The 25,173-nt window shown below is 56.0% G+C and overlaps 1 protein-coding gene across 1 annotated transcript in view; it reads right to left on the bottom strand.

The window, feature by feature from the left end:
• Positions 1–2,063: 2,063 nt before the first annotated feature.
• Pacsin1 (protein kinase C and casein kinase substrate in neurons 1) overlaps positions 2,064–25,173 on the bottom strand; it is a 49,426-nt gene continuing 26,316 nt past the window's right edge. Inside the window, 11 exon segments of the mRNA XM_052163605.1 lie at positions 2,064–2,262; positions 2,551–2,668; positions 2,670–2,739; positions 3,514–3,554; positions 3,556–3,642; positions 3,738–3,858; positions 4,825–5,000; positions 5,188–5,343; positions 5,737–5,972; positions 7,951–8,107; positions 8,970–9,085. Coding sequence (XP_052019565.1) covers positions 2,153–2,262; positions 2,551–2,668; positions 2,670–2,739; positions 3,514–3,554; positions 3,556–3,642; positions 3,738–3,858; positions 4,825–5,000; positions 5,188–5,343; positions 5,737–5,972; positions 7,951–8,107; positions 8,970–9,023 — 1,326 coding nt within the window. The 5' untranslated portion in view covers positions 9,024–9,085 and the 3' untranslated portion in view covers positions 2,064–2,152.

Here is a 25,173-nt window from a genome sequence, read left to right as displayed (position 1 = left end):
GAACTAATGGTGTCAGAAAGCCTAGGGCGGCAGACGCAGTGGTGGCAGGCGGTGGGGGAACCTGGGCTCCTCCTGGAACCAGGCCACAGGACGGTGGTTAACTGGAGACAGAACACATCACTGCCCGAGCCCTGCAGGGTCCCGTGCAGCATCAAGGGGCCCCTGGGGAGTACTGGGAGGAGTATGGACACGGCAAGGGAGGGGTGTGGTCCAGCCCAAGGTTTGAGGTGTCCTGACACCAGCAGTAACAGGTGGGGCTTGGCTCGGGGCTCTGGGGACTCGGGGGAGCGGGGGGACCCTCCCGCACTGGGGTGCTGAGGAACTTGAGGACCAAATCTGGTCCCAGGTAGGGTCATTGAAGGTGATTGTTCGTAAGGGATGGATTTTCCAGTTCCTGCCCAAGGTCGAGCAGCTAGTATACTGTGCGGGGCGGGCCTGAGGTCCAGTCAGGGCCACCACAGCCCCTCCCCAGGTGCTGGGAAGCCACTGGCGCAGAGAGGGGGAGCCCAGGCCCCAAGGTGCAGACATGGCGGCTTCTTGCCTTTCTGAGGTGAGGGTGAAGGTAAGAGCTGGAGCTGTGGAGAATGGGGGTTTGAATCCTGCTTCCGGTTCTGAGGGGCTCGGGGACCAACCTGGGCTGCAGCTGAGGCCCCTGGGGGAACAGTGACAGGGAAGTGGCTGCGTACAGCCCTGTCTCTTGGGTGCCATGTTCCCACTCCTGGCCCTGAGGGAGGACAGGGCCAACAGAAGCCTCTGCCGCAGCCCTACTCAAGGGAAGGGAGTGTGTGTGGGGGGGTCAGAGCCCCAATGCTTGGGCCCATGACCTTGACGGTGCTGGGAGAAGCAGCAGAGAGCTAAAGGGTCCTGCAGAACATGGGTGGTCCTGTTCTTTCCCTGGAGGCCTTTAATGGAGACTCAGGCTTAGAGAAATGGGAGTGGGGGAGGAGCTGCCAGCATGGGGGGGGGGGGCGGGGTATCAGGGACTAAAAGGTCAAGGGAAAAAGATAGAGTGACCACCCAGCGGTCCTTCCTCATGCCAGCCTGAGCAGCTGGCTTCCCCTTACAGTGCCAAGATGGCTGCTTCCCTGAGCCTGGTGTCTGCCTGAGAGACCTGGCTGCTCCCCTGAGCCCCTGAATCTCCTGGCTTGGCCAGGTGAGAGCCTTGTAGATCAGCCTCACAAAGGCTGATGCTAACACAGGCTAACACAGTGATTGGGGCGGGGGGGGGGGGGGACTGCAGCATTTCTGAATGACCATGAAGGGGGGGGACGGTGGCCAAACGCCTTGTCCCCAGGGTATGGGACGAGGCTGCTACTGTTGCTGGCTTTGCCCTGGGCTTGGGGGGAAGGAGGCTTTGCCCAGTGCCAAGGACTTGGGGACAGGCAGGATCTCTGCAAGATGCTCAGTGGCCCTGAGGAGGAGCCCTCTGTCCACAGGCCCAGCCAGGATTTTCATCCCTCAAAATGGGCTTGGCATTGGGAGTGTTGGCGCGGCCTGGACAGGTGGTCCTGTTCTCCTTCCTCTCCTGTATGCCGGGGATGCCATGACTCCCTCCCGCTCACCTGCCTTCATGTCTGGGGAAGTGAAGAGAGGCCCCCTCCCCCCCAGAAACCTCCACAGCCTTCTCCCCCAGCCTCACTGGTCTGGGGCTGGGAAGAGAAGAGCACCCTCAGGGCAGAGTGGAAGACGAAAGATTGGGGGCCCTTTAAGAGAAGAGGGTGTTGAAGGGGGACAGGAGAGGGGACAGGAGAGTTTAGGAAGCCAGGCTCAGGTGACATGGGCAGCTGCTGGCAGCTGTGGTGGGACAGGAGAAGGAGACAGGGTAGAAGGATCCAGATCTCCCTCAAGACTCAGGAGACTCTTTGGTGGACTTTGTAGACCAGATGTGACATTGGGTTTAGTCCCAAGATCCTTGCCCACGTTGTGGGGGAGGCCATCATCCCAAGCCCCCTCCCCCACTCCCCTGGCCTCCAGGTAGGCTGCAAACGCTGTCTCTTCATATTTCTTCTTCTTTTTTTTTGTTCTGTTTTGACTTTTAAAAAAATAAAAGCTTGATCGGAAAATATGTCTGGAACTCTATGGCGAGGGGAGGGGAAGAGTGGAAGGCGGTGGACAGGGACTGTGAGGAGTCGGAGTCGGGAGGGCAAGGTAGCTATATAGCCTCAACGTAGTTGGCAGGATAGAGGCCCAGCTGCCCGCTGTCCAGCCGCCCGCGGCACCAACCCTGCTCGTCTTCCTCTCCGAGCTTGGTGAGCTCGTCTCCTGGAGAGGGAGACACAGGGACGCCTTGTTAATGCATCTCTCTGCCCCAGCACGCCATCTGATTTACCTGGACTTCCGCTCAGGGCTGCAGCCCCACTCAGCATCCAAATGCTGCCCCCATGCGCTTCAGTCACAGGGTTTTGGCCCTCCGTGCTCAGGCCCTGCCCTCCTTACCCACCAATCCTCGAAAAGCCTCTCCCTCCGCCCAGCTCTTCCTGCACACAAGCCAAGCCCAGACTCCGCCCCCTAGGCCTCCAGCCCCGCCCCCTAGGCCTCCAGCCCTCGTACCGGCCTTGAAGCTGAGCTCATCCTGCTCTTGACCGTCATAGTCGTAGAGTGCCCGGACACGAACTCCCTTGGCATCGTCCTCGAATGGGTTGGCGCCACCATTGGCCTCGTTCCCCCCCGAAGGGGTTTCCACTCTCATCGTCCGACCACTCGGTGGCATACGGTTGGCCTCGGTCATAGCTGCTAACACTTGGTGCAAATGGAGACCTCAGTCAGCGGACCTGATCCCATCCCTGTCAACTCCCTCTCCTAACCAGAGCTCGGGTCCAGATTCTATAAGGCTGGAGCCGAGGTCAGATACACAGGGCGGGGTCCCAGCCAGTGAGCCTCAGATAGCTTGAACAGTTTGCCTTAGTGTTTCAGCTAGTGTGAAGGAGCCAAGGACTGTCTGATCCTGTGAGAGACACTATCCTTAAATGGGTACCAGCTTGGACGAGACTGCTTTCCCTGCTTCTGAGCTGTAACGCGTTGCCTAGTCTCTCTGGACTTAAGCTTTGCTTTACTTGCTTTCTTTCTTTCTTCCTTCCTTCCTTCCTTCCTTCTTTCTTTCTTTATTTCGATTTTTTTGAGACAGGATTTCTCTGTATAGCCCTGACTGTCCTGGAACTCACTCTGTAGACCAGGCTGGCCTCAAACTCAGAGATCCGCCTGCCTCTGCCTCCCAAGTGCTGGGATTAAAGGCGTGTGCCACCACTGCCTGGCCTTAGCTTCTTTATTCTTAAAACACACACATTCATTCCTTCTTAGACTGGCCAGAGGCTTGAATCCATTAATGTAAGGAGAGTGCTCAGAATACCATGTGTCTCACAGCAGGTGTCTTGAAGGGTCACCTGCCTGTTTTGCAGAGGACACATAGTAGCTATGGTCTGGGGTCATTTCTTGTCTTCTTGGATAAGATGTGTCTGGCCCATTGTGTAGGTGTGGGTCTCTCTCCTACCCAGGAGCTCCGTGGGAGGTACTCACCTGCCGCGGTCCCCAGCCTGGGATGTGGATTCCACAGCCCCCGGTGGCATTGCTTAGGGTGGCCCCCTCTGCCTTCTTAGGCTGTTTCTCCTTCTTGGCAGCGGGGTGTGGCAGGTCTGGGTTCCACTCCTGGAGGTGAGGGGAAGTCAGGCTGAGGGGTCTGAAGCCCAGCCCCCTCCCAAGCTGCCGAGGATCCCACTTTACTTCCCTGTGCGCATCCTCACCTCGAACTGCGGCCAGTTCATGGGCATGCCGGGGCCACTGGTGCTGCGGAACCACCTGAGGTCCTCCTGGGCATCGGCCCCCCGGATGGCCTGCTCCAGTTCTCGGTAGACATGGATGTAGCTGTGAAGGAGGCGGTGCCACAGGCTTCCTTCTCAGAGGCCAAGGCGCTCCGCACACCCAGCCAAGAAGGCTCCTCCCCGCCTCCTTATTTTTAAAATTGCATTGATTTTCTGTGCATGTGTGTTTTGTCTGTGTGACTGTGTGCCTGCCTCGCCTGTCCTTGGTATTCCCTGAGGCCAGAAGAGGGCACTGGATTCCCTGGAACTGGCGTTAGTTAGGAGTGTTCCCGAGCCGCCCGTGCAGGTGCTGGGAATCACAGCTGGATAGCAGCTGAGCAATCTCTCCAGATCTTTCACTCTTTCACTTTTTTTCTGCAATCTTTGTTTTCTTTTGATACAGAATGTCTCTATGTAGCCGTGGCTGACTTTGAACTCAGATATCTGCCTGCTACTGTTTCCCAAGAATTGGGATTAAAGGCATTCAGCAAGATTATCTTTTTTAAGATTTACTTTTGGACAGCACATGTGTGTTTGTGGCCTTGGAGGTCACAGGCGAGCCACCTGATGTGGGTGCTGGGAATCTGACTCTGGCCCTCTGTAAAAGCGGAAAGTGCTCTTAACTAGCTGAGCCATCTCTCCACCCCAAGGTTTATTTATCCTTTAGTTTTATTTTATATGTGCGCGCCCGTGGCTGTGAGTTCAAGCGTTCTCAGAGGCCACAAGAGGAAGACAGACCCCTCGGAAACTGGAGTTACAGACAGCTGTGAGCTACCTGGTGTAGGAGCTGGGAACGGAGCTCAGGTCTTCCCTCCAGCCTGAGCTGAACGCTTCCTGGGAGCAGTTCCGGGCACACGCAGCCCCAGCGGCCTCACCGGGGCCATGCACCTGCACCCAAGCCTGTGTTTCCGAGGAAACTGGTAGGCATCCCCCGTGCAGACCCGGTGCTCCCTGTGAGTCCTCCCTCCCCTCCCGGTCACCAGGCCCGAGGTGCTGCCCTCCGGGTTACTCCGCGGGCCGTGCCCGGTACCTGCTGTTCTCTGCCAGGTTGAGATGCCGTTTGATATCTAGCAGCACTTCCTTCAGGAAGACCAGCCGCTTCTCCTCCAGCTGCTGGCACTGCTCGAACACCTGCTCCATGGCCTCCATGTACTGCGGTGTGGTCTTGCCCACGTCTTCCAGAACCTTCTCATACTTCTCCTGAGTCTGCGGGGACCAGGATGGAGGACAGGGTGAGGCCTTATCAAGCCTGCAGCTCCAGCCAACCACCCTCAGGACCACGCCGCCCTCACCCCTGCCAACACCGCCTCCGCCCCTCCCACCCCCACTCCTCTACCACCCTGTCCCCTCCCTCCCCCATCCTCCCCCCCCACCACCCCTCCCCCACAGACACCTTTTGCACATCCTGTCTGCATTTGTCCACTTTGTCCACAAGTTTCTTCTGCTGTTCCGGGGTGACCGACTGCTCCGTCTTACTGTTCATCTCCCGGGTCATGGCCAGCTTCTCCTCCTTACAAGCCAAGTGATAGGCCTTCTTGGCTGCCTCTAGCTGTGGAGAGACAGCCATGGTGGGCATACACCCGGGTGGTCACCCATCAGCAACACGTTGCCTGCCCACTCCACATCCCTGCACTGAGGGGCCTCCCTTGTAAGAGGCAGGGGGCTATCGGTTCTGGCTTTGGCTCCGAGGCTCCAGCCCATGGGCTCATTTCGGGGTGCTGCCCCTCATGGGACTGCAGACATGCCAGTCACGGGAGTCTGAGGAGGCAGCTGGCTGTGTGCCTGGCAGAGCACACCAGGCCCCACAGTGACAGAGCCGTGTGTGGACAGTTCTTCCTGCAAGATGCTGGTGTTCGTGTGGGCAGCCTCCCTCCCGGTCCGCAGATGCCCTCCTGGGGCCCGCCACCCTCGAGGGGCCAGCCGTCCTGCCTGTCTGAGGTACCTCCTTCATCTTCTTAGCCCAGGGTTTCTGGGCCTTTCGGAAGCCGTCCTCGGCCTCCTTGGTCTCCTTGAAGCCGCCCATGATCTGCTTGTGGTAGGCGTCCTTCTGCCAGTTCCTGACCTTCTCCAGGTCCTCGGTCAGGAGGCTGTTCCTCACCTCCTGGTGAAGCTCGCTGACCTTGTCAGCCTCCGTCATCACGGCAGCCCATGCGCGCTCCAGGCTGCCGTACTGCGGCCCTGGGGGAACGTCAGGGGTGACAGGGATCCCCACGCACAGCGCCTGCCTACAGCCCCCCTCCTCGTTAATGCTTCCCCCACTCTCCCCAAACTTCTCCCCATCCTCTTAAGGCCCAGGGTGGTGCTGGGCGATGGCTCAGCGGTTAAGAGCCCCGACCGTGGTTTCAAAGGTCCCGGGGTCAGCTTGAAGGCTGGTGAGCTGGAGAGATGGCTCAGTGGTTAAGAGCACTGACTGCTCTTCCAGAGGTCCTGGGTTCAATTCCCAGCAACCACATGGTGGCTCACAACCATCTGTAATGGGATCCGATGCCCTCTTCTGCTGTGTCTGAAGACAACTATAGTGTAATAAATCTTTAAAACAAACAAGTCCCAGGATGACCGCTTCTGCCAGGAAGCCGCCTCTGATTGCTCCTCTCTCACGCTAGCCTGCAGCCCCTAGCATCTGTGTTGCTTCCCACTTGGTGTCTCCCTTTGCGATGTGTGTGTGCCTCGTGGGCCGCCTTGTATGGCAGGAGCCTCTGCAGGCTCTAGGAGCTCTAGGCAAGATGCTGAACCTGAAACTCCTGAGAGCCAGCGGTGAGTGACAAGGATCTGAGCCAATGGGAAGCCGACCTCACATTCCTTTGTTGCCAGGCAATGCAGGCCCTGCCCCCATGAGGACTGGAGACTGAACAAGTTCAAGGAAACCTGAACTTGAAACGTCCACTTTATAGGAATCCAGGACTAGCAACTGGACTCACACTGTGGTTTGGTGTGGGCCCTGGACCAGCGCAGACCACGGCCACAGTCCCCTGGGTACACTGAGAGGAGGGGTGTGGCTCAGCAGGTAGAGTGCTCACCTAGCATATAGGAAGCCCTCTGTTGGATTTCCAGCACTGCATAAAGTGTATATGAGCTATTTTGATTTTCTTTCTTTCTTTTTAAATTTATTTATTTTATTTATATGAGTACATTGTAGTTGTCTTCAGACACACCAGGAGAGGGCATCAGATCCCATTATGGATGGTTGTGAGCCACCACGTGGTTGCTGGGAATCAAACTCAGGACCTCTGGAAGAGCAGTCAGTGCTCTTAACCACTGAGCCATTTCTCCAGTCTTGTTTGTTTTTAAGACAGGGTTTTTCTGTGTAGTCCTGGCTATCCTAGAACTAGTTCTGAAGACCAGGCTGGCCTCAAACTCACAGAGATCAGCCTGTCCCTGCCTCCGAGTACTGGGATTCAAGGTGTGAGCCACCACAGCCCAGTTTATGAATGAGATGTATTAAATGTTCTGATCATGAGAGGGCTTGAGGTGGCATGAACTATTGCTGTTCTTCATATTTGGAGACTTTGAGAATGGGGGTGAGGTTGATAGCTCGAATTTCCCTTCAAATCATTCAGAAAAAAAGCCTGTCTGACCATCTCAAGATTATGGCTAGCTTGGGCCGGATAGCAGAACCTTAAAAAGGAGGAGGAGGAGGAGGATAGGAAAAATTAGAAGTGGCAGCAGCAGCCAGACATGGTAGTGCCCAATTTAAACCCAATACTCAGGAAGCAAGTGGATCTCTGTGCCAGCCTGGTCCACATAGCAAGTTCTAGGCAGCCAGCACTACATAATAAGATTCTGTCTCTAAGAAACAAAATAGCGGTGGAAGGGAAAAGAGGGAGAAAGAGAAGCTAGGCGTGGCTGTCCCCAAATCTTCAATTTGGGGAGGGGAGGTAGAAGGATCAGGACCACCGGGTTATTCTCCGTCGAATATAGAGCTAGAGGCCAGCCTGGGCTACATAAAATTCTATATCAAAACTGAGCCTCTTCCAAAATAAACAGTGGTGTGTGTGTGTGTGTGTGTGTGTGTGTGTGTGTTTAGTTTAGAGTCATACAAAGCAGGAGAATGAAGGGACGTGCTTTAGTCCCTTTGGTGGTGAAAAGCTCTGTGCCTGGGATGCTGGGTGCGCAGGGGCCGCCCTGGGGGACCCGCTAGAGCCCGGGGGTGGGGCACCTTTCTCGATGAGCTGGCGCCAGCGCTTGGCCCAGTCGGTGAGCTGCTGCGCGTATGCCTTCTCGATCTTGGCGCGCTCCTGCACGCAGCTCATGAGGTCGTTGCACAGGCGGTGTCCATCGTCGATGCGCTTCACCGTCCGCTTGTAGTTCCCCACCTAGCGACGGAGCAGCGAGCGACAGTGACGGCGCGGCCCCTGTGATCCCGGCCCTGGCCTGCAGGGGGCGCTCCGCCTCCCGCCTCGTCCTGCCCTCCGCCTTGCGGGGGTCTCAGAACCCCACGTCAGACCCGGTCTCCATCTCCCCTCCCCTCCTCTGAAACCTCCTCGCTGCCGCAAAAAAAAAAAAAAAAAAAAAAGCAGACGGAGGTTTTTATATAATTTGGGCTTAGGCTATAATGAATTATTCATTTTTGCCCTTGTGAGCTAATTCTATTATATTTATCCGAGTCATATAAGCTTGAGCGGAGCTGCTGTTTCTTGACACAATATTATGTTTTGTGGGGCATCTCTTTGAGCGCTTATTAATCTAGGCCTGCCAGTTTCCGTTTTGCTTTCCAAAGCCAAAAGCAATATATATTTTTTTTCTCTCTCTCTCTCTCCAGGGCTCAAAGACTCTCAGAGGCCCCTGAAATGCTGACTTGTAGTCTCACCTCTACCGGCTATGGGGTCTCCGGGCTAACCCCACTTTCTGGATCAAAAGTCGTCCCCTGCCCACCATGCAGAGGGGTGCAGTGGGAACAGCTAGGCCGCTGCTTCGGACGAGCTGCGGGCATTATTCCTAGCCCAGTTTCAAGGCTTCGCCGCCTGTTGGCCATCGTGGGCTTTTTGAAGGAGCCCAAGGGGAGTCTGGGTGCAAGGCTGAGGTCGTGGGTTGAATAGGGGCCCCTGTGATGCCGGCCCTGGCCTGCAAGGGGCGCTCTGCCTCCTGCCTGGTCCCGCCCTCCACCTTGCAGGGTCCCAGAACTCCACATCAGACCCGGTCTCCATCTCCCCTCCCCTCCTCTGACCCCCAGCTCACCTCCCAGAAGCTATCCGTGATCTCCTCTGAGGCCTCATCGTAGGAGCCAGACATGGCGCAACTGTGAGGAGCCGGGCCGGCGTGGATCCGCAGTTAACAGGCTTGCTGCTCACAGGCTGCAAGGGCAGGAAAGAGAGAGATCCAGAGGCGAGGGCAGTGGTCCCACTCCAGGTCTGGTCCCTGATTCCCGTGCAGAAGGAAGGAACCCTGGGCTGAGCCTCAAACTGGGAAGGGGGGCCTTCCTGGCAGGCCTTACTATTCAGAGGATGATCTGTTTCTGGAACACATCTCAACATCTATCTCCACACCTGCTCCTCCTGCCTCCCGGGATTCTGCCGAATGGTTCTCCTCAGATGCCATCTTCCTACAGAAGCCCTCCCTCCCGCCTCCCCAGCCTCCTCTGCACCAGGGAGCACCAGAGGCTTCTTCACAGAGCACCTTCATTCCCCTCTCCTTAGCCTGACTGACACTAGATGCAAAAGATAGTCCTGGTTTCCCCTGACCCCGGCTCAGAGCCCCGGGTCTTCAGCCCCCAGAGCCCAAGCTTCTGTGGTACAGTTCCCTGGGAACTGACAGGAGGCCTGTCATTTACATCCTGACTTAAGGGCTCCCCTGATTCGCGTTGAGCCCTGTCAGTCCTCCTTTGACTGTCCAGGTGCTGCCTCAATGGCCCCATTAAGCTATTCACAGCCTTTCTGCCACATGTCTGGGCATGTGGCTCTCTGGCCCTGGGGTCACACTGTGATCTACACAGCATGTCGGGGTGCTGTGTCTGCCCTGGATCTGTCACGGGGCATCACAGTCGTCCAAACTAGGCCATGCTCTGCCCCAGGGGCCGGGGGGGGGGGGCAAACCCCTCCCCTACTGGGCCTCAATCATCAGGAAACCCGCCACAGAGGGCCAAGGGGCCTTCAAAGAGGCAGCCGTGGCTGCTGGGACATTTCCTGTCTGTGCGATGCTGCTGTACTGCCAGCAGTGAGGGAACTGGGTTAGGGTGCCCTGGCTTCCAAAGCGTCTGCCCCTCCTAGAGAGGGCAGGTAACCCCACCTCTCAGCAACCACTGTGTTTCAGACTCAGGCAAGCAGAAGCAACCCATGAGGACCCTTAGTCAGGAGTGCCCCTCCCCTAGCCTCAGCCTCTCCATTTGCTCTGGCCTGCTACCCTATCCCTGTAACGACCTAGTGTGGCTTTTCCTGTGCCCCCTGGTACTGAAGACCCGAATGGCCACAAGCCTCTTCAGCCAAAGCGGTGGGGAACTCGTTGCCGCGTGACACTCGGTCTCACAGGACCGAGGTCTCCCCACAGCACCGCCTCTAGGAATTCACCTTCGGGGTGCCAGGCAAGCGTGCACAGGCCGGCCTGCTGCGGCGGTGTGGGGTGAGCACCAAAGGCTGGGAGTGACCCAAATGCACGTCCCTGGGGCTAAGAAAAGTGCAGTACACACCCACAGCTCCCACCCCGGCCCAAGCCACCCCACCAACGGGCCGTGTGCAGATCGGCCTGGCTGGAAAAGTATCTATAAAAAAGGAACTATTTGGGGAAGACCGCAAACGTAATTGGAATGATGGTCAGCTCCGAGGATGCACGTGACCGGGAGGAGCAGGCAAGGCTGTTATCGCCTGGGCCCACCAAGAAAATGGAGGCGATTTTCTTGATGTATGGCTGCTGACGTGGGAGGGCCCAGCCCCCCTTTGCAAGGCCACCTCTACGCAGGTAGCCCTGGGTGCAGTGAGGAAGCAGACTGAGCAAGCCTGCAAGGTGGGCCTCCACATTTCCTGCCTCTGCCCCTGCCTGCTTCCCTCAAAGAATCTGGAAGTGTAAGCCACAGAAACCTTTTCTTCCCAGGTTGCTTTTGGAAGTGCAGACCTTCAATATCAACTCTCGGGAAGCAGAGGCAGGAGGACATCTCTGAGTCTGAGGTCAGCTTAGTTTACATAGGACACCCAGAGCTGTGTAGCATGACCCTGACTGAAAAAAAATGTTTATTGTATCAATAGAAAGCTAGCTAGAACACAGACGTTTCGGGGATCCAGACTGAGGGCCACAAGTTCATATGTGTGCGCTCTACCCACTGAGCCATCTCCCCAGCACATGAATTATATGTCAAAACCAAAACAAAGATGGTGTGTGGGTGTGTGGGCAGGTGGGTGGGGGTATTTAAGAGTGCCAGCTGCTCTTCCAGAGGACCTGAATTCAATTCCCAGCACCCACGATGGTTCACAGCCCACTAACTCTGGTCTCAGAGGTCCAAATGTTCTCCTCTGGCCGCCATAGGCTCTGTATGAAGTGTTCATTCAGATGTACATACAGCAAAACACTCACACACATACAGTAAAAAAAACTAAAAAGGAAGTAGGGTGTGGTGGTGCAGACCTTCAATATCAGCACTCAGGAAGCAGAGGCAGGAGGACCTCTTTGAGTTTGAGGTCAGCTCAGTTTCCATAGGACACCCAGGGCTATATAGATTGACCCTGTCTCAAAATCCACAATCCCACGCTCTGGCTAAGAGAGGAAAGGACTGGCCTGGGAGGCGGGCTGGAGGGTTCCCTCAGCGCAAGGCAGGGGCGGTGTGGCTCTAACCAGCAGGCCAGGCTAACTAACAGTGCACAGGCCACAGGCAGCATGGCCTCCTGGACTCTCCTGGGCTCCCAGATGAGGTGACATGTGTCCCGGGAAAGTCTAGTTCCAACATGCTCTGTGATTTTACTGGAACATAACTTTTTTTTTTAAGATTTATTTATTTATTACATATGGGTACACTGTGGCTATCTTCAGACAGACCAGAAGAGGGCGTCAGATCTCATTATGGATGGTTGCTGGGGTTTGAACTCAGGACCTTCAGAAGAGCAGCCCGTGCTCCTAATCACTGAGCCATCTCTCCAGCCCCCTCCTGGTACATAACTTAAGAATTAGATGAGAAGCCGGGCGGTAGTGCCGCACGCCTGTAATCCCACCACTCTGGGAGGCAGAGGCAGGCGGATTTCTGAGTTCGAGGCCAGCCTGGTCTACAGAGTGAGTTCCAGTACAGCCAGGGCTACACAGAGAAACCCTGTCTCGAAAAACCAAATCCAAAAAAAAAAAAAAAAACAATTAGATGAGAGACACTGAGCTAATCAATTGACTCAATTGTTAGCAATGCTAACTGCTCTTCCAGGAGACCCAAGTTCAATTCCCAGCACCCGTGACTGGCACTGCACACACAAATATATACCATACACATGATTAAAAGATAAAACAGTATTAATCAAACAAACAAAGTGAGTTAAGGCGCCCAGCCCATGGCAGACGCTAGGCCCTTTGCATTCCAGCCCCATAGGATCAGACCCACATGGGAGTGTGCTCAGGGAGGCCAACAGGGTGGGGTAGTGGAAGGGGGGAGGGTTGTGGGGGTGACGTCAAATGAACTCTCAGTAGCACACACACACACACACACACACACACACACACACACGGAGGCAGGAGGAGGTTCCTCTCCCACAGAGCACCACGCCACGTCCTCTTAATGACAGGGCTTTGTGTCAGGGGTCAGGAAGTGGCTGTGGCTAGCATCTGGCACTTCCTGGAATGTGCCCAACAGGCTCCTGGACTTCCTAGGCAAGAGGCCACCACACCCAGTTTCCTTCCAGCCTTGCACCATCAGTAACGACAGGAGGTAGTCACCCAGCCACGTAGGGACGTAGGGACGGACACAGGCTCAGGGATGTGACTGTGGAGAGTGTGTCTGGGAGAATGGGAACGTGGCAGGGTGCGGGGAAACGTCATTTCATGGGGACCATCTGCCCAGCGAGCCGAGCCAACACTACTTCAGGCCGCGAGGGTCATGGCAGCAGCCAGCAGGCACCAGGGTTGTCTCTCCTGTGCTCTGTGCACAGTGAGCAGCAGCTGGGGGCTTGACTCTGGGGCTCCTGTCCAGTGCCCTCCTGGTTAGACTGAAGGGGCACACAGCTGCCACAGTATGCGGTCTGTACTGCCCCGGGCAGAGCTGAGGGCAGCTTTGGTAGTGGGGGATGGGCATAGCAAAAGGAGCTCTCCCTCTGTGTGCACACCCACGTTCAGCTGGCCCGGGGGTGGGGGGTGGGAAGTTGGGGGGCAGAAGAAAGGAGAAACTGTCAGGCTGCTCCCCTGTGCGTCGGCAGGGAACCCCTGTTCCCCAGCCCCCTAAGGCTAGGGTTGGGAAACCACCAGTTTCTCAGGCATTTAGACCAGAACTCAGGATGCCATGGGTTCCCCCTGAGGAATTGCCACATGATCTGCCCCCCACCCCCAATTCATGATGGAGTGTCCTGGGATGTCACAGCCTCAGAAGCAGTGTGAGCTGACAAGTCACCCTCCTTCTCAGCCGCTGTCAGGCTAGGCTGAGCTGCAGTCCCTGCCCGGCTGGCACCAGCTGGTTGTCACCAGCTAGTATTTACTGAGTGTCCAGTGTGTGCTAAGAATTGGTCTACAGGCTAGGTACTTCATCTACATGTAAAGATGGAGAAACTGAGGCACGGAGCAGGTAAGATGGCACCACCAGAGCCACTGAGGCGGTGAAAAGTGGGACTGGATCCTACCCTGGCTACAGCTACAGTCCCCACATGGGTCTGGTTCCTTCTGAGCCCCACCCGCAGGACATGAGGAGGAACCAGATACAGGGATGAGGCCAGAGGGAGTGAGGGAATCAGAGCCTTGCTGAGCACTGTGACAGGTGTCTTCCCAGAAATCCTCAGGGGAGCACCTGGCTGTCCCTTCAATCATGAGGAGATCAAGGCCCAGGTAGGACTTGACCCTGGCAGAGGGGCTGCACAGTGTGTAGTCTTACAACACGGACTGAAGCCAGCCGGCTACCCTCAGTCCTCTTCTGCACACCTCAGTAGTCCCATCTGTAAAAGGGACTGCTTCTGAGGTCGCCCTGTGTTATTCGTTAGCTGCCCCTGGTGTGGGCACTGCGGCAGCCCTATCAGGGGAGCCTCTTTATGTGAGGCCAGTGCACCCCACGTGGGGTTCTAACTACCACCTTGGGAGATGCTGGCTATCTTAATGGGGGGGATGGAATCTCAGTTTCCCCATGCGTGTAGCAGCAAAACAACACTCGTAGGTGCCGGTCACCTCCTGGGGCGCTAGCCTCTTCTTGACACACACCCTCTTCCTCCGCAACCCACGGAGATAGGCTCCTCAGTTCTACAGGGTGGGTGAGGCTCAGAGAGGTAAAGCATCAGGCCAAGGTCACACAGCAGGCAGGAGACGCTGGGCCCTCCCCTGTCCCTGCTCCCAGGAGTTCAGCCCAGCACTGCCGTGTCCCTCAGACCTCCTGGCACAGCTGTCTCAGGGTCCACACATGCCCAGTGGCTTCCGTCACTCTGCTTCCTTAGAGATGGGCAGGGCAGACAAGCTTCTTTGGGGACTCTGCACTGGCTGATTCTGTGTGTCAGCTTGACACAGGCTGGAGTTATCACAGAGAAAGGAGCTTCAGTTGGGGAAGTGCCTCCATGAGATCCAACTGTGGGGCATTTTCTCAATTAGTGATCAAGTGGGGAGGGCCCCTTGTGGGTGGTTCCACCTTTGGGCTGGTAGTCTTGGGTTCTGTAAGAGAGCAGGCTGAGCAAGCCAGGGGAAGCAAGCCAGTAAGAAACATCCCTCCATGGCCTCTGCATCAGCTCCTGCTTCCTGACCTGCTTGAGTTCCAGTCCTGACTTCCTTTAGTGATGAACAGCAGTGTGGAAGTGTAAGCTCAATAAACCCTTTCCTCCCCAACTTGCTTCTTGGTCATGATGTTTGTGCAGGAATAGAAACCCTGACTAAGACAAACCACAATGTAGTAAAAAGAAAAAAATGTACTTAGTTGTGAGGTGCTGTGCGGCCCCTGCCCGCTCCAGACCATGCGCCTCCTTTGGTCACTCTCCCGCAAGTGTGCGCTCCTCTGCCTCGCCTCCTGAGTTCCCAGCCCTCATCTCCCTCTCCTCACACTTCTCCTTCAGTGTAGTAGACTCAGGATACCACCCCAAGGGAGCAGTGTGCTGCCCACGCCATGTACTACTGAAGACTGGGGCTCAAACCCCAGCTCTGCCACTTCCCAGTTGTAGGTGGGCTACTTCAACTACTAGTGCCTCGGTTTCCTCACTGGGACGCTGGTTGAGGGAAGGCGCACACCACCTCTCCTGGGGCAGAGGGAGGCCTGGTTCTGCGGCCAACACCTCAGCTAACACACAAGGCTCTCAGCTCGGACCTCCCAGGCTCTGGTGAAGGGGCTTGCTTCTTCTCGCCCTCTCTGTGGACCTAGAAGCCGGCCCGAGGGAGGCACAGGTGCACACCGTTGCTATCCCAGCACTCAGAATCAGGAACTCAAAGTTGTCCTCCCGTCTAAAGCTAATTTAAAGTAGTTTGAGCCACGGGAGACCTCCCATGTCCCCAACAAAACAAACCAACTCTAACCACCTGACCTTCATTTCTACCACCTGAAGCTCCCCAGGGGGCTTCTTTTAGAAATGATAAACTCAGACTTTAGCCTCCAAAGGGGGCAGGGGGCAGGAGGCAGGGGGCAGGGGGTAGGAGGAAGGAGGCAGGGGGCAGGGGGAAGGAGGAAGGAGGCAGGGGGTAGGGGCAGGGGACAGGGGGCAGGAGGCAGGGGACAGGGGGCAGGGAGCTGGGGGGTGGAGGCAGGGGGCAGGATGCAGGGGGCAGGGGGCAGGAGGCAGAGGGCAGGGGGCAGGGAGCAGGAGGCAGGGGGCAGGAGGCAGGGGGCAGAGGGCAGGGAGCAGGAGGCAGGGGGCAGGGGGCAGGAGGCAGGGGGCAGGGGGCAGGAGGCAGAGGGCAGGGGGCAGGGGGCAGGAGGCAGGGGACAGGGGGTAGGGGGCAGGGGGCAGGGGGCAGGGGGCAGGGGGCAGGAGGCAGGGGGCAGGGGGCAGGGGGCAGGGGGCAGGAGGCAGGGGGTAGGGGGCAGGAGGCAGGGGGCGGGATCCAGGCTTACCTCTGCTGCAGAGAAGCAGGAAGACTCAGCCCAGTGCTCACTGGCTGAGTACTCTGCCAGCAGAAGGGGTTAGCAGGAGCCTCAGATCCTCAGAGGGCAGCCTCTTACCTGCATCCTAGCTGTGACATGCACGCAGAGCACCGCCCCCCCCCCCATAAAGGTAAAGTCACCTCCAAACACAGCCCTGCCCTCAGCCCTCTCCCGGCCTGGTGAAGGAGTTAGCACCTCTAACCCCACAGAGCAGCGCAGCTTCCCTGGGCGAGCTGTTTCTGGATAGGAAAAGGCACAAGACGCCCTCCACCACCTTAGGGTGCACACATCCCGTGAGGTAGACGGTGACAGTAAAGAAAGCCCAGGAGCCTGGAACCTAGACCTGCCCAGCGGGGTGAGGCTCTGGCTTTACCCCAGGCCTTAGATCCAAGCCTGAAGGGACTCCACCTCCCTGCCTAGTGAGGCCCCCACAGGCGGGGAGCAGAAGTGAGGCTGGCCGGGAGTAAAGCCATCCAGCCTCTGCTCTGGGCTCATGGCCTCTCCGGACACCAGGCTGTCTGTCTGTCCTGAGCCCACAGCACCCAGGACCATCTGAGCAGTCAGGGATGCTGGCTATGTGGGCGTGGGTAACACTCCTGCTAGGGACGAATCCGGTTCCCCCATGGTATAGAACCCGGGTGGCAGAGATGGGGTGTGGTGAGATGGGGTGTGGTGAGATGGGGTGTGGTGAGATGGGGTGTGGTGAGGGCAGATACTGCAGCTTGCTCTCCCTACTTTTTAGCCTCTCAATCCTGCCTGGGCGCCTGGGCGGGACACTGGCCTCCCTCTTCGAGGACCAAAGCTCCAAAGCCCCGAGTCAGGGACTCATGCTGTCTGTGGCAGCCATGGCTCACAGGGATGCAAACTGGGGGCGGGGCGGGGGAGCCTGTGGGGATGAAATTCTAAAGGGGTTCGACAGGCAAGAAACCGGAGGACCAGTAAATGACAAAGTAGGCTGTGTTTTGACAAGTGCTGTGGAGAACCTTGGCACAGAAAAGGACAGGGAACAGCGCCTGGGGCTGGCCAGAGAAGGCCATTCTGAGGTGGCATTTGAACGAAGACCCGAGGGAGGTAAGGGAAATGGCCCTGAGGAGCACTCAGCCAGAGGGCCCAGCCAGTGCAAAGGCACTGAGGTAGAATCAGGGCTTCTGTGGGTTAGGTGGTTACAGCAGACTGAGGGGGAAGGGAGAGGAGGGAGGGGGAAGCAGGGGTGTGTGTGGGGGGGGGAGATGTTTCTTGGTCTTCCAGCTCAGGGCATCTGACTTTCAGGGAAGCCACTACAAGAACTGAGGAGATGTGGGGTGTGGTCTAGCTTTAATTTCCAAGGTTCTCTGAGAAGCCCTATAGTAGGCAAGGAGAACAGAGCCTGTGGCTCATGGCTGGAGGGCAGGGAACCTGGGAGAGGCGGTTACAGGAAGGGAGAGAAGGTGGGTGTGGAAACACCCTGCCTCTGGAGTCAGGACGACCTGACCTCTACTGCTGACAGGAATGGAGGGGTGACTTTGGAATTGGGGTCTGGGCAGCTGGCGTGGACTGGATGGAGCTGCTCAGGGAGCCCAGCCCCCTCTCAGCTCCAGGCCTTTGAGAAGCAAGGCCTTCCTCAGGCTCTCTCTTAGGTGGAAGAAGCTCCCGGGGAACGGAACTTACAGGGTTCTCAGCCTGGTTTCCAAGCAGGTGGTTTGACTGCAGACAACTGGAGATGAGTTACATGCCCGGGGGGGGGGGGGGGAGAGGACCCCATCCTGAGTGTAGTAAATACCACGCAAAAACCGAACTCGAACTCTGCTAAGAAGGGGTGGTGGTGGTGGGGAGGGGGCAGACAGGGCAGGGAGGAGGAAGCAGAGGTCAGGCTAGGGGCAGCAGCTGCTGAAAGCCTCTCTCTGTCTTCCAGACACCGCTAAGGCCAGCTGGGAGCCCAAGCTGGCTGCCCCAAGGCCCCAAAGCCCAGCAGCTCAAAGCCTCAGTGAGGGAGGGGCGGGGAGGGCGGGGAGGGTAGCTGCACCCTTACCCCCCCCCCTTCTTGCCCGCACACCTCTGTCTGCTCTCTCACCTCCCAGGCACCGGAGTTTAAGGCGTGAATCCGTGCCCACACTCCCAGACAGTGTACTTGACATTTGCAGAAAACAGCACCACCATAAACCACAACCAGGCTCCCACCCTGCAGCGGGTCCTCTGACCTGAGCGCCCGGGGAGGGAGGGAGGGAGGGAGGGAGGCCCATGCTTCCTGACGGACCAAGCACTGCCCCAGGAGCTGGTCCTAGCCCGCTCTCCAGGTAGCCTACTAGGCCCTCTGAGCAGGGTTTCCTGGCTACCCCTGCTCAGCTCCTCCCAGCGCCCCCTCCTCCAGGGGAAGCAGCAGCTGTAGCGTCTCTGCAGTGTCCCTGTGCCTGGAGTAGCAGGGAGCAGGTCCCCGGGAGCACCGCTGCAGAGGGACTAGCGAACGAACACACAACACTGAGATCTCCGGCTGGCTGGGGGTTGGGACAGGAGCCCTTTGGGGAGTTGCAGGTCATCCCAAGAAGAGCACGGAGGGGGAGGGACTGAGCTGACTCAGCCCACTGTACAAGCCCACCCAGGAGTCACCCTAGAGGTTCCGGTGTCAGACGGGAGGTTGGTGACAAATGGCCAGAGACTAGCAGATGTCTGCCCCAGGCCAGTGAGTCTGGCCGCAGAGGGCAAGGCAAACCAGCGGCAGAGTGGGGGCAGGAGCCGCGGGCGCACTTCTCTATACGCCTGGCCCCTCCCTGTCTGGCACCGACCTGGGGGAAACGCACAGACTCTAGTCCCCAGGGAGTGGGGCAGCTCTGGAAGTCACGTCTGTGGTACCGACAGGGAAGGAGATACGGAGGAGGAGAGACGAGACGACGACAGACGGGAGACAGTTCCGCGGCGATGCAGAGAGCAGGTCCCTGGCCCCCAGAGCCCCTCGGACCTGCATGGACCTGCACAGACCTGCAAGCTTGCTATCAGGTGAGGCCGGCAGGAAGGCAGGGGCACCGGGTCCCCACTCTCCACTCAGGCTTCTCCAGAACCCCCTTCGCCTACCTGAGCCCGGCTGGGCACAAAGCTGGGGACAGGTGGGCGCTGACTGACCCCTCTGGGCCAGACCAGGGTCGGAAGGGCCGACTGGCTACCTGCTCCGTGGCAGCGGGCAGGACCGGGTCGCCTGGCGTCGGGCTCGGGGCTTGGTCCTCGGGGTCCCCTCCGGCGCGCTCTGGCTCAGGAGGCGACAGCGCCCGAACTGCAGGAGCCAGCTCCCCACCCCCACGCGCCGGCCTCCCCCCCCCCTCCCGACCCGCCTCCTTCCCAGCCACCCACCGCCCGCTGCTCGTTTCTATGGCAACCGGGCAATGCTGCGCACAGACGTCCTCCTTGGGTGGACGGCAGGGGACGCCCTCTTTCTGCACCACACCGCGGTGACCCGGGCGCAGGCGCGTCTCTGGTGAATTTTCGCTGCCCGCATGGGTTTGTTTGCCAGGCATCCCCCTCGGCCACCAGCCTCACTGCAGGGCACGTGATGCCCCTGCTCCGCTCTGCACACTGCACCGAACGCTAAGCTTAATCATCCCGGCTCAGAGACCACCCATAAACAATCTAGTACCATAAGAATTCATACCCATTATACGAATCCATGTAGTTATATTCGAGTCAGCCCCACAGTGTTGTCCTGACAAGCCGGGGCCTCAGAGCGCAGACTCACAGGAAATCCTCCTGCCTCTGCCTCCGTTCGGAACCACCATAGTACTTTATTAACAATAAGGGCAATTGCGTGGGCAGGGGTGATGCAGGCCTTTAATCCCAGCATTCCACTAGGGGATGCAGAGGCAGGCAGATCTCTTTGAGTTCTGAGCCAGCCTGGTCTCTAGAGTGAGTTCCAGGACAGTAGAGGCTACATAGAAAGACCCTATTTCCAAATGAGCGCACGCAAACACACACATACACACACACACACACATATACACACACACACACACGGTTGTTGAGGATTTTTGTTGTTGTTTTCTGTTTTGGTTTTTGGAGACAGGGTTTCTCTGTGTAGCCCCTGACTGTCCTGGAACTCACTCTGTAGACCAGGCTGGCCTCGAACTCAGAAATCCGCCTGCCTCTGCCTCCCAGGTGCTGGGATTAGAGGCATGTGCCACCACAGCCCGGCGAAGGGTACTTTTTTTAATGCATGTGTGTGTGGAAGGCAGTGAGCAGCCTTTGGCTGGTCCCTCAGGAGCTCACCAGTTGGCCAGCACTAGCTAACCATAGAGCCCTATTGTCTCCACCTCTCCAGTGCTGGAATTATAAGCGTACACCACTAGGTCTCTGTTTTTTATGTAGGTAGGCACTAGGGATTTGAACTCAGGTCCTTAAATTCTTGAGTAAAATACTGACTGAGCCATATCCACGCTTCCCAGATTTTTGTTGTTGTTGTTATTTGTCTGGTTTTTTTGGTTGGTTTTTTTAGATTTATTTTTATTTATGCCTGTGCCTACAAAGACAGGAGGCATTGGTTCTCCCACAGATGGAGGGATCCCAGATGCTCAGATATGGGAGCTGGGATTCAAAGTCAGGTCCTCTGAAAGAGAAATCCATGCTGAGCCACCTCTCCAGCCAACCCTGTGTGTCTGTGTGTGTGTCTGCGTGTGTGTGTGTCTGTGTGTGTGTCTGTATGTGTGTGTCTGTGTGTGTGTCTGCGTGTGTGTGTCTGTGTGTGTGTGACTGTGTGTGTGTGGCTGTGTGTGTGGCTGTGTGTGGCTGTGTGTGTGTGGCTGTGTGTATGTGGCTATGTGTATGGCTGTGTGTGTGGCTATGCCTGTGTCTTTTTTTTTTTTTTTTTTTTTTGGATTTGCTTTTTTTTCGAGACAGGATTTCTCTGTATAGCCCTGGCTGTCCTGGAACTCACTCTGTAGACCAGGCTGGCCTCGAACTCAGAAATCCTCCTGCCTCTGCCTCCCAGAGTGCTGGGATCGCAGGCGTGAGACACCACTGCCCAGCTATGCCTGTATCTGATTCAGCTCTTAAATCTGCTATGGAACTGAGACTGGCCTTGAACTCCTGATCCTTCTGCCTCTGCCTCCAAAGTGTTCCATTTTATAGACTGGATCTGGGCCTCAGAGTCCTAAAAGCTCTCCAATTGGCAGCTGGCACCTGGGCCTCTGATGCCAACTCTGAGGCCCCTTAGTAGTCACCTCTAGGCAACACTACATACATTTCTGATCCACGTACCCATGCATGTCAGTGCACACTCACGTGTACCTCTGTTACAGGTATTTGCATGTGTGCATTTCCACAAGTCTGTGAACCAGCTCACCTGCACACATGAAGCCCATGTACGATGGTAAGATTGACCATCACGTATCTTTAAGACGTGTGCACACATGTGTACACTGATCCAGAACCCACAACACATAGCCCTGGGCTCACTCACCCCTACTGCCGACCAGCCACCTTCTGAGCTCCGGGCTCTGCACAGCCCTGTGACCCGACCCAGGAGACCAGGGACCAGTATATGCAGCATGACCTAAAGGACATCTGTCCCCAGCGGACAGTACAATGAGGCCTGAGGTCACTATAGCGTCTGTCCCTCAGGAACCCTTCTCTGCTGCCGACAGCCTCGTCTGAGAACACACACACACACATTCTGTGACTCTGACCATTCTGACCCTTGGCTCGCTGAAGGCAGAGAAGACCAATCTGGACCACAGACCTCTCCATCACAGGATGCAGGATTTTACTATTGCCTCTGACCCAAGGCTCACCTTCCCTTCCTGTCTCTTCCCCCCCTGCTCCCCTTGTCCTCCCCGGTGATTGATTAAGCAGAGCCTCCTATTCCCCAGAAGCATGGCTCCCTGAGCCTATGGTATCTCTGCCCATAGTTGCTCCTAGAACAAGATCAACGTGAGGCGCGCTCTGGGGTCAAAGACTTCCTCACCTGCTCCCTAGGTCCCCAAACTCCCCTGCTAAGATTCACCATCCAGTCTGTTTCATGGGCGGAGCTCGACTCCACCCAGCACTGCTCCCCAGAGCAGAGGACAGCATCTGTTTTGATAAAACAAAATGGAGGAAAAGAGTCTGCTTGGTTTTGCTTTTCCTTTTTTCGGTACTGGGCATTGAAGCGGGGCTTCGTACATGGGATAATGGTACTCTACTGGTATGTGGCACCCCCAGCCATTTTTCTATTTTATATATATATATATATATATATATATATATATATATATATATATATATAAAATAGAAATATATATATATATGAAAGCACTTGGGTTAAGAGCTTAAGCGCCTTGGCTGCTCTTTCAGAGGACCTGAGTTCAGTTCCTAGAACCTGTATGGTAGCTTATGACTGTGTGGTGGTTTGTATAGGCTTGGCCCAGGGAGTAGCACTATTAAAAGGTGTAGCCTTGTTGGAATGGACGCGGCATTGTCGGAATGGGCGTGGCTTCTGGAGTGGGCGTGGCCTTGTTGGAGTGGGTGTGTCATTGTGGGCGTGGGCTTTAAGACCTTCATCCTAGCTGCCTGGGAGCCAGTCTTCTCCAAGCATCCTTCAGACGAAGATGCTGAACTCTCAGCTCCTCCTGCACCATGCTTGCCTGGATGCTGCCATATTCCTGCCTTGATGATAATGGACTGAACCTCTGAACCTGTAAGCCAGCCCCAGTTAAATGCCCTTTATGAGACTTGCCTTGGTCATGGTGTCTGTTCACAGCAGTAAAACCTTAACTAAGTCCAGTTCCAGGAGATCTAACGCCATCTTCTGGCCTCCAAGGGCAACAGGCATGCATATGGTATGAGATGTGCAAGCAAGAACAGTCATGAAATAAAAACTAAATCTAAAATTCTACAGGGGTAGAAATACAAATGGCCCTCTTAAGATTCACACACGCGTCTCCCTCGCTGAACAGCATCTGATTGAGTGTTTCAAAAGGAGAACAGTGGAGCAAATCAAGTGGAAGATAACAGGAACAGCATTAAAAAGAGTCCAGGGCTGGAGAGATGGCTCAGTGGTTAGGAGCACTGACTGCTCATCCAGAGGTCCTGAGTTTGATTCCCAGCAACCACATGGTGACTCACAACCATCTGTAATGGGATCTGTCTGATGTGCTCTTCTGTCATGCAGACATACATGCAAACAGCATGTTCATATAAATAAATAAATTTTAATAAGAAAAGTGAGTCCAGTGGTGGACTGTTAGATTGTAGTTAACAGAGGAAAGGCAATTTTTAAAGTAGCAACAACGTGGGATCAATAGGAATAAGAGTTTGGCCTTACAATGAGTTTATAAAGGACTGAGGAGGGCCGGGCAGTGGTGGCACACGCCTTTAATCCCAGCACTTGGGAGATAGAGGCAGGCAGGTTCAAGGCCAGCCTGATCTACAGAGTGAGTTCCAGGACAGCCAGGGCTATACCGAGAAACCCTGTCTTGAACCCCCGCCATCAAAAAAAAAAAGGACCAAGGATATTGTGTGTGTGTGTGTGTGTGTGTGTGTGTGTGTGTATGTGTGTGTGTGTGTGTGTGTGTGTATGGGCCAGGTGTCAGAGTACACCTTACACCCCAGTACTAAGTAGGCAGAGGCAGGCAGATCTCTTGGATTCAAGGCCAGCCTGGTCTACATAGTGAGCTCCAGGTGGCCCACGGGAAGTGGCACTTTTAGGAGGTGTGGCTTTGTTGGAATAGGTGTGGCCTTGTCAGAGGAGGTGTGTCACTGTGGGGGTGGGCTTTTAGCTCTCCCACTGTTCAAGCTCTGTGCAGTGTAGAAGACCCTCCTCCTGGATGTCTTCAGAATAAGACAGAACTCTCCGCTCCTCCAGCACCATGCCTGTCTGCACGCTGCCGTGCCTCCCCCATGACGATAACTGACTGAACCTCCGAAATCGTCAGCCAGCCCTCATTAAATGTTTGCTTTTATAAGAGTTGCCGTGGTCATGGTGTCTCTTCACAGCAATAAAACCCTAAGACAAGAAACTTTTTGACATCCCTTTTAATGTTTTAGAATTATTTATATTTATCTGTGTCTATAAATGTTTTGCTGAGCCGTCTCTCCAGGCCCACGATCTTTTATCTTGTGTGTTTGTGTGTGTTCACCCCTGTGCAATGGTGACCCTTTGGAAGTTACAGGACAGGCTGCAGGACACAGTTCTCTCCTTCCTTTCACCGTAAGGTTCTGGGCTCAGGTGGCGGCGAGAGTTTGCCCCACACCCCTTTATCTGCTGAGCCAAGTCACTGGCACCCCACCAGTCTCTATTTTTCGTTTGGGGACAGGGTCTCGAGAAGCTGCCCAGTCTGGCTTTGACTTTTTCATCTTGGTGTGCATCCCAGGTGTGCATCACCAGACCCTGGTTCTTAGTGACGACAAGACCCTAATCCACATTCATCACACAAGTCCCTGTCAACCAGAAGACTGCTGCCAGTCCAACTAAGCCAGCCACAGGCGACAGGCTACAGGAAGTACCACAGCACTGGAGACGTCCGTACGAGGTGGCAAGTCAGGCTCCCCACCCCCACCCCCATGAGCTAGAGGGCTCAGTTACCCTGCCAACCACGAGGAGGCCACAGCGCCCACTAGGAAACAGGCTCTGAGACTAAGCCATTTTCCCTGAGGTGATAAAGTCAGGACAGGGCCCCAGCTAGACCTCTATGTGTCAATCCTTATGATGTTTGTGACCGCATTATGAAAGACTTATCTGGAAAACATGGCAAGAGCCTTGAAGTCTGTAAGGCTCAGAGCCAAGTCAGGTCCTCATCCTCAGCAGATCAAAGGTAACACAGTCGTTATATCTGAGGCATTGGTCAAGCGGTGGCCACCAGGGCCAATATCCAGCCTTGGAAGAAGTCGGCTGCCAGTTGCCCTCAGACCAAGAGGGCTACAGGGCAGAGGCTCTCCGGAGAGGGTCACAGCTGGGGAGGGGAGGGACTGGGTTCCCAGTGGCTGTAGCGCACACACACACACATATACGCACATGCACACATACACACACACACACACACACACACACACACCAGCCCTCAAGCCAAGTTCATCTTTCCTCCAAAGAGAGGTGCCGTCCAAGGACGGACGCAGAAGACAGCTGCCCCCTCCAATGAGTCTGACCCAGCCCATCTGCTGCATGGGAGACCAGAGTCCTGCCATCCCACACTCTGATACCAGATGGACCTATGGAAGGGGCACACCCCTCCTGTCACCTTCTCTCTCCATGGAGAGTGTCCTCTCCACACCACCCCCACCTAATATTAGACTAAT

This window comes from Apodemus sylvaticus, chromosome 19 (assembly GCF_947179515.1).
Source record: "Apodemus sylvaticus chromosome 19, mApoSyl1.1, whole genome shotgun sequence".
NCBI lineage: Eukaryota > Metazoa > Chordata > Mammalia > Rodentia > Muridae > Apodemus > Apodemus sylvaticus.
This window is presented reverse-complemented; position numbering and strand designations above follow the sequence as displayed.